Source organism: Crocuta crocuta, unplaced genomic scaffold, assembly GCF_008692635.1.
Source record: "Crocuta crocuta isolate KB4526 unplaced genomic scaffold, BGI_CrCroc_1.0 scaffold880, whole genome shotgun sequence".
In the NCBI taxonomy this organism is placed as follows: Eukaryota; Metazoa; Chordata; class Mammalia; order Carnivora; family Hyaenidae; genus Crocuta; species Crocuta crocuta.
The window spans coordinates 33630-42414 of record NW_027532841.1 but is presented as its reverse complement, the minus strand read 5'-3'; the positions used below and the strand labels follow the sequence as shown (position 1 = coordinate 42414).

Here is an 8785-nt window from a genome sequence, read left to right as displayed (position 1 = left end):
GTAGATATTGGGTTTGAAACTTTATGCCTGATAATTTTATTACCATACCTACCTCGCAGTAGTTGAAATAGGAAATGAGTTTGACAGGAAAGCTTCCTTTTTCTTTTTTTTCCCAAATAATTTTGTGGATAATACTTATTGTTTGAGGTGGTTCACATTTGGAATCAACTAGACATTTGCCCTGATGCCTGAGTGGACACCAGAACATGAACAAAACCATCTAGATTTTTGTCAGCAGACAAGGCATGCTTCAATTTCCACAAAACTTAATCTGGGAACAAAGCTCTCCACTTCTGTAAAGGGATCTCCCCACCTAATATATTTAACAACCAAGCATACCATATTAATGTGATGAAATATACAAAATTTTGTCTAAGGCTGTGGATGATCTAATCTGAGTGAATTATGGAAAAAGCAAACCCACACCAATTATGAAGGATCTGAAATGCAATAGATAGAAAGATTTTTTAAGTTTCTTTTTTCCTGAAAGTAATGCAAATCAATTAAGTAAAATTTCCCCACCAGGGGACTCCCCCTTACAAGAGAGCTTTGTGCCAAGAAGGGCCTAAAGAGAAGACAACGTTATCTACAGAGAAAGGTTTTTTTTTTTTTTTAAACTGAACTGTAATGACTGCAAAACAGAAGCCGTCTCCTAGAAATCAAAATGATACACAAGAGATGAAGAGATGTCCCTCAGGATGAGCATGACTGCTTCTTATTTAAAAGCATCTAATGTTGGAAGTTAGCAAGAGTACTGGAGAATTACAGCCAATTACTGGCACAAAAGAAGAACTTAAAAAGTTTACACTTGCCAAACACCTACAGTCACATAAATAGCTTCATGCAAATCCATAAAGGTAAGCTATAATTGTGCTACTAGACTCTTATTTAAGGATACTTATAAAATTGGGGCTCAGGATACAAATGACAAAAAAGAAAAGCATAAAATTCTGATACCTTTATCAAAAAATGAGTTTACTACTCTTGGAGAGGAAATATTTTTCTCTACCTTTCAAGATTCTTCTGGCAGGGCTAAGCATTAAATTAACACAAGACTGATTAAGAGAAGAAAATAAAGTTAATTCTGTGTGCACAGAGGCCCAATAAAAAATTTGAGACTCAAAAAGGCATGTAATGTTGCTTTTGTATGTTTTTGAATGTTTTGTTTTTATATATTTTGAAAGAGAAAGAGTGAGTGAGAGAGAATGAGAGAGCACACACAAGCATCAGAGGGGCAGAAACAGTGGGGAGAGACAGAATCTCAAGCAAGCTCCATGCTGAAAGAAGCTTACAACAAAAATATAAAATCATGACCTGAGCTGAAACCAAGAGCTGGTTGCTTAGCCAACGGAGCCACACAGGCACCCCATTTTTTTATACATTTTGGGCAAAGGAATTCCAAACAGAATTTAGGTTAGGGTAGTAAAATTTTAAAAAGGTACAAGGTTTGTTCAAACAGTTTTATTCCACCCTGAATTCTCTATTTTTGATGATAAGAACGTCTCTCTATCTTCTGGTACAAAGAGGGTAACTTTCACACTGGAAATTTATTTCCTGCTTCTGGAGACAAAACACGGACTGTCAGAGTGTTCTTCTTGCACTGACTGATTTCTTCTTCTCCTTCTTGTTCTTCTTGTTCTTCTTCCTTCTTCCTTCTTCTACTTCTTCCTCTTCTTCTTCTTATTCTTCTTCTTCTTCTTCTTCTTATTCTTCTTCTTCCTCTTCCTCTTCTTCCTTAATATAATTTATTGTCAACTTGGCTAACATACAGTGTATACAGTGTGCTCTTAGTTTTTTGGGGTAGATTCCCATGATCCATTTAAATGCAATACCCAATGCTCATCCCAACTAGTGCCCTCCTCAAAGCCCATCACCCATTTTCCTGTCTCTAACCTGCAACCACCAACACACTTCAGTTTGTTCTCTGTATTGAATAGTCTCATGCTTTGCCTCCCTCCCTCTCTGTTTGTAACCAGTTTTTCCCCTTCCCTTTCCCCACGTTTTTTTGTTGTTGTTGTTGCACATATGAGTGAAAACATATATCTTTCTCTAACTGACATTTCATTTAGCATAATACCCTCCAGTTTCATGCACATTACTGCAAATGGCAAGATTTCATTCTTTCTCATCACCAAATAGTATTCCATTGTATATATAAACCATATCTTCTTTTCCATTCATCAGTTGATGGACATTTAAGCTGTTTCCATCATTTGGCTATTGTTGAAATCATTGCTTAAACATTGGGATACATGTGTCTCTATGAATCAGCACTTCTGTATCCTTTGGATAAAATCCTAGTAGTGATATTTCTGGGTTGTAAGGTAGTTCTACTTTTAATTTTTGAGGAACCTCCACACTGTTTTCCAGAAGGGCTACACCAGTTTGCATTCCCACCAACAGTACAAGAAAGTTCCCATTTTTCCACATCCTTGCCAGCATCTGTTGTTTCCTCAGTTGTTCATTTTAGCCACTCTGACTAGTGTGAAGTGGTATCTCAATGTGGATTTGATTGGTATTTCCCAGATGATGAGTGATATTGAACATATTTTCATGTGTCTGTTGACCATCTGGATGTCTTCTTTGGAAAAGTGTCTATTCATGTCTTCTGTCCATTTATTCACTGGATTATTTGTTTTTCAGGTGTTAAGTTTGGTAAATTCTTTATAGATTTTGGATACTAAGCCTTTATCTGATATGTCAGTTGCAAATATCTTTTCACATTCTGTTAGTTGACTTCTACTTGTGTTGATCGTTTCCTTTGCAGTTTACAAGCATTGTATTTTGAAGAGGTCCCTATAGTTTATTTTTGCTTTTATTTCCCTTGCCTTTGGAGACATGTGTAAGAAGTTGCTACGGTTGAGGTCAAAGAGGTTGTTGCCTGTTTTCTCCTCTAGTGTTCTGATGATTTCCTGTCTCACATTTAGGTCTTTCATTCATTCTGAGTTTATTTTTGTGCGTGGTGTAAGAAAGTAATCCAGTTTCATTCTTCTGCATGTTGCTGTCCAGTTCTCCCAGCACCATCTGTTAAAGAGGCTGTCTTTTTTCCACTGGACACTCTTTCCTGCTTTGTCCAATATAAGTTGTCCATACATTTGTGGATCCATTTCTGGGTTCTCTATTCTACTCCACTGGTCTATGTTTCTGTATTTGTGCCAATACCATACTGTTTTGATGATTACAACTTTGGAGGAAAGGCTAAACTCTGGGATTTTGATGCCTCCTGCTTTGGTTTTTCCTTTTCAACATTACTTTGGCTATTTTGGGTTTTTTGTGGTTCCATACAAATGATTCTTTAGGAACTTTAATACAAAATAATCATTATACCATTGTGGTATGTTTTGAGGCAGCCTGCCCTGGACCCCTACACTACTTAACATAATCCATATAATTCATAATTTTCCTAAAGATAAAGTAAAGTAAAATCAAATATATGTCAAATAACAATAATGATACTTATAATAAAAATGATTCACTTAAGGTCATTTTGAAAACTAGTTTGAATATAGACTTGATGAAGTAGGGAAACATACTTTTTTTGGAAAGTTGGAGACCAAACCTGTATAAAGTATACTAGAATTGTTAAACATTGTTGACTGATTGATATTAGATGAGAATATTAAGTAAAGTAAGGCAAATTATATCACAGTGCATTATGGAATCTTACATAGATAAAAAGGAATATATAGAAAATAGTGTGATGAATGGGTTATTTTTCTAGATTGAATTAAAGGTTGAGTGATATTTATCATGCATTGCATAAGATGTGTTAATAAGGAAAGTTACTGATGTGATAGGATTAATGATTTCAATATTTAGCAGGAGTGATGGGAGAAGTACATTAAGTCGAACAATAAAGTTACATGTATTTATTCTCTCAGGAACAAAGGGTTGGTTTAAGAAATTGATTCTCATTGGAAGATAAATGGGATGACTTAAAACTCTTCTTGAATAAGAATTAAACAACATTTTAAGGGAAAATATTTGATTAGAAAGAAGATGGAATACATACACAATAAATGAACCCAGACAAAAACAATAGAAAAAGCCTGTATTGTAATTCATTCGTAATAGGGGTGCAATAACTACATATTACTCCTGCACAATATGCTATAAGTATCAATGCATACTTCTCATTACCTCTACGATTAGTATATGCAAGTTTAAAATATATTTGTATTTTCGTTCCTGAATTGATTTTAAGTGATTTTAAGTTCATTTTTGAGATTTCACATATCTTTTCCTAGAAAAAGAGCCAAGCAGTGCTAGAAATAACAAAAAAAATTAAATAAATATATTAATGCATCTGTTTCAGTTAACAGGAGAGAAAAATGTGGTTTAAAATTGTTAATGGATTAACTGTCTTTATTTTACTATGTCTGCAGATGGAGAATCAATTAAAACAGAAATTTCCAACATTACCACACTAGTGGAATTTGTTCTCTTGGGGTTTTCTGATATTCCTAATCTCCACTGGGTTCTTTTTGGGATATTTTTAGTCATCTACCTAACTATCCTGATGTGCAATAGCATCATTATATTGATAACAAGAATTGACTCTGCTCTCCAGACCCCTATGTATTTTTTTCTTAGCAATTTCTCCTTCTTAGAAATCTGTTATGTAACAGTCACCATGCCCAGAATGCTTATGGACCTATCGACCCAGAAAGGAACTATTTCTTTCTTTGCCTGTGTGGCACAAATGTTTTTTTTCCTCACATTTGGAAGCTTAGAGTGTCTTCTGCTGACAGTGATGGCCTATGACCGCTACGTGGCCATTTGTAACCCTCTGCACTACCCTCTAATCATGAACCCCAGGAAGTGTGTCCAGCTGGTGACTATCTCCTGGGTCAGTGACATTCCATTTGTAATTGGGCAAACATGCCAGATTTTCTCTCTGCCCTTTTGTGGGTCTAACATAATCAATCATTTCTTCTGTGACATCCCCCCAATACTCAAGCTAGCTTGTGGGGACACATTTGTGAATGAATTAGTGGTCTATGTAGTTGCAGTGGTAATTGTCATGCTTCCATTTCTGTTAATTGTGGTCTCCTATGGCAAAATCATCTGCAGCATTCGGAAATTGTCTTCAGCCAAAGGGAGGGCTAAAGCCTTCGCCACCTGTTCTTCTCACCTGGTTGTTGTAGTCTTATTCTATGGAATGGCTACCATCAATTATACACAACTGAAGTCAAAGCAATCTGAAGGAGCTGGGAAATTGATCTCTCTTTTCTTCACCGTTTTGATCCCAACATTGAATCCCATTATCTACACTCTGAGGAACAAAGACATCATGGCTGCACTGAGAAAACTACTAACAAAGGTAATAATATGACTCAAATACCTGATATTGCAGAAAGAATTTGCTTATATGTTTGTCATGTAGAGACAACAGAGAAAAATATCTTCTTGTTTCGTTACTCAACAATGTACATTAATATCATCATAGCAACCTCACATCATGTTAAGGAACCTTCCTTTCCTATGATTCAGTTAAGAGCTTCTGACAAATCAAAGCACGAATTATTTCAATTGCAACAAGCTAATTTATAAAAATAACCTAATTTATAATCTATAATCTAATACCTGTGTTTGTTTAACAATATTGAGCAAACATGTTTGCTCAAGAGTGTTTAGTACAGGTTTATTCATAGTTCAAAAGGAAGCAGGAAGCAAAGGAAAGGTGCTCTCAGTTGGAACATATTAAGACACTGGAGTACATCAACGCTGTATAATACAGCACAGCCTCTCAAGACAATATTCTAGAGCTCCTTCACTGAAGACATTCCAAGCTTTCCTTACATGTGAGAAAGAAAATAAATGTATGTATAAAATGTAAGTATTTTTTAAAACAGACAAGGTTAGCATTTCATCATCTCATACAACAAATTATATGTGCAAGTGGTAGTGAGCGTTATGCACATTAGCCCACTTAGTATCAAGGAGGATGTGGAATAGAAGAAAATATTGGCTTCCTGGCATTGGTAGGATTTCTAATGATTTCTGAGTTTTTATTAGATTTTTATTTGTAGTTTGGATTTATTACAAAGGGAATGCATCATTTAAGTTATAAGAAATAATAACTTTTTAGTCAGAAAACATAAAAGTTCATAGTAAAGAAAATTCTTGCATTACTCCCTTTCTTATTGTTGCCAAGTATCTTATAGTGCATTTAGCATCTAGCAGAGAAATTTAAATATCTGCCAAATCATCTTTTATTTTTGATATGTAAGCGATGCATCACTGAAACTAATAGTACACTGTATGTTAACTAACTGGGATTTAAATAGAACATGAAACAAAAAAGAAAAGGAAAAAAACAACAGATTTTTCTTATGAACTAAAGGGAATCAGGATGGGCCCCTGGGTGGCTCAATTGTTTGAATGTCTGACTTCAACTCAGGTCATGATCTCGGTGCTCCTGGGTTTGGGCTCTGTGCTCACAGCTCAGAGCCTGTAGCCTGCTTGGTAATTTGTGTCTCCCTCTCTCTCTACCCATCCCCCACTCAAGGTCTGTCTCTCTATTTCAAAATTAGATAAACATTAAAAAAATTAAAAATAAAGATAAAAGGATTCATGATATATAATATTTAGAGTATTTTCTTATAAAACTAACTAAGAGGCCTTGGGGTGCCTGGGTGGCTCACTGGGTTATTTCTGATTCTAGATTTGGCTCAGGTCAGGATGTCAAGGCTTCTGAGTTCGAGCCCCATGTTGGTGTCCATGCTGACAGTGTGGAGCCTGCTTGTCTTTCTCTCTCCCCTTCCCCTGCTGTCTCTTTCTCTCAGAGTAAATAAATAAACTTTTTAAAAAGCAAATTAAAAACTAAAAACTAAAACTAAAAGACCTTTAACAAGGATTTAACAATAGGCACAAAATTGTGCACATTTAAGATTATAAAAGTGGACATAATTAAAATAAATGCCTGTCAGTGAATATGCACTGATGATAATCTTTAAAACCAAAAGGGAAGGAAAGAGAAAATGTCAATGAGTGTAGAATTAATAAAAGGATTCTCAGGATTTGACAAATCAGAGAGTTAATATAGACTAAAAATTATACAAATATTGACAAAAGGAATTTTTGGATTTTTATAAATTAAACTTAAAAAGAATGTACATGATTATCAGATTTATTTAAGTGGTAAATTTATAAATTGGACATGTCTCTCTTTCAGTACCAAAAATATACATAAAGGTGATCGTACTTATTTTCCGGAAATGATAATCTACAAATTAAAAAATAACAGAAGAAAAAAGCAAAAATTTAAATACTTAACAAGACACAGAAAATATTGGAAATTAAATCTCTTATTAAATAAGGCTTACCTGAAATAAATTAAGATAAATCCTTTCAAACTTAATTGTAATAAAATAAATGTTAATTTTTTTTTTGAAATTTATCAGACTCCACAGAATCTTTCCAAAATCAAACTAGAGTAAACAATGCATGTGTTCATTTTCTCTTAGGGTTAATAAGGTACCACCCAGGCACCCCAGAGAACTGAAAATGTAGAATTAACACTTCGCGGTCTGATAATTTGGGTCACTGTCTAATAGCTATATGTTTTAATATGTCAGTTAAGCATCTGACTCGATCTTGGTTCAGGTCATATCTTATAGTTTGTGAGATCAAGTCCCACATCAGGCTCTGTGCTGGCTCATAGCTTGCTTGAAATTCATCTCTCTCCCTCTGCCCCTCTTCTGCTTGCTTGTTCACATGTGCACTCCATCTCTCTCTCTCACTCTCTCTCTCAAAATTGACAAATACTAGTTGAAAAATCAACTAGTCAAGACTATTATATATGGAAAGCTTTTAAAGAATATTTGTTGGTGACCATAGAATATGGACACATTTGAACATGTAAAAGTTTATAATACAGAATAGTATAGAAAAGATGGTCTTTAAATAAACTGTATTGATATAAATGGATATGTGGACAGAAGGAAGAGAGAAATTGACCTTTACTTCATGTCATTTATGAAAAAAATCTAGATACTTTGTAAAACTGCATATGAAATGCAATAAAATGATGTTTTCAAGGTAATGTATTTTATCTTCAAAGGTTTTGTATATTATCTTCATGACCTTGGGTGAGAAAAATATTTTAATAAAATTAGCAGCCATAGTGGGAAACATTGCTTTTGAACTGCATTTTGAAGAACTCTTCATCCAAGGGTCCATTCAGAGAGAACTCTTTTCAATACAAAGGGTTCAAATACTTCATATAAGGAAGTATTAAAAATGAAAAAAACAAAACAAAACAAAGAAAAGAAATGTAAGGAGCTCTTTCACAAAAGAGGATAATCCAAATAACTGAGAGGTGGGGGAAAGAAAAACAAAAATGGCTCCTTAGTAACCAGAATAATGCAAATGAAAACCAAATGAGATCTAGAAATTTTTTGAAAAATTCAGTCTTTTCCTCCATTCTTCCTACTGTGTTATTTCTTCCCTGGGAATATCCTTTATTCCTCACAGAGCATGCTTCACTTCTGACACTTCCAGTCTCCAGATAGGTGGAGGTTTTCCCGCACAACAAGCTATAGAGGGGAAGTTCCCATGACCCCCTCCAAGGGTGCAATTAAATTGCTAGAGTGGCTCAAAGAAGTATTTACTTTTTCCAGTTATTAAATAATATGATAAAGGATAGAGATGAACAGCCAGATGAAGAGATGTATATATTGGGGCAAATTCTGGGAGGTTCTGGAGTGGAGGAATTTCTGTTCCCATATACTGGGATATGTCACTTTCCTGGTACATGAATGAGTTCATCTACCTGGAATAT

The 8785-nt window shown here is 34.7% G+C and overlaps 1 protein-coding gene across 1 annotated transcript; it reads left to right on the top strand.

Annotated features, from left to right (window-relative positions):
- Window positions 1-4369: 4369 nt before the first annotated feature.
- Window positions 4370-5335, top strand: LOC144216069 (olfactory receptor 10AG1-like; the record flags this gene model as incomplete). Its single annotated transcript, XM_077745338.1, has 1 exon — window positions 4370-5335. A coding segment is annotated over one exon (966 nt), but the record flags the coding sequence as incomplete, so codon positions are not given.
- Window positions 5336-8785: the final 3450 nt, after the last annotated feature.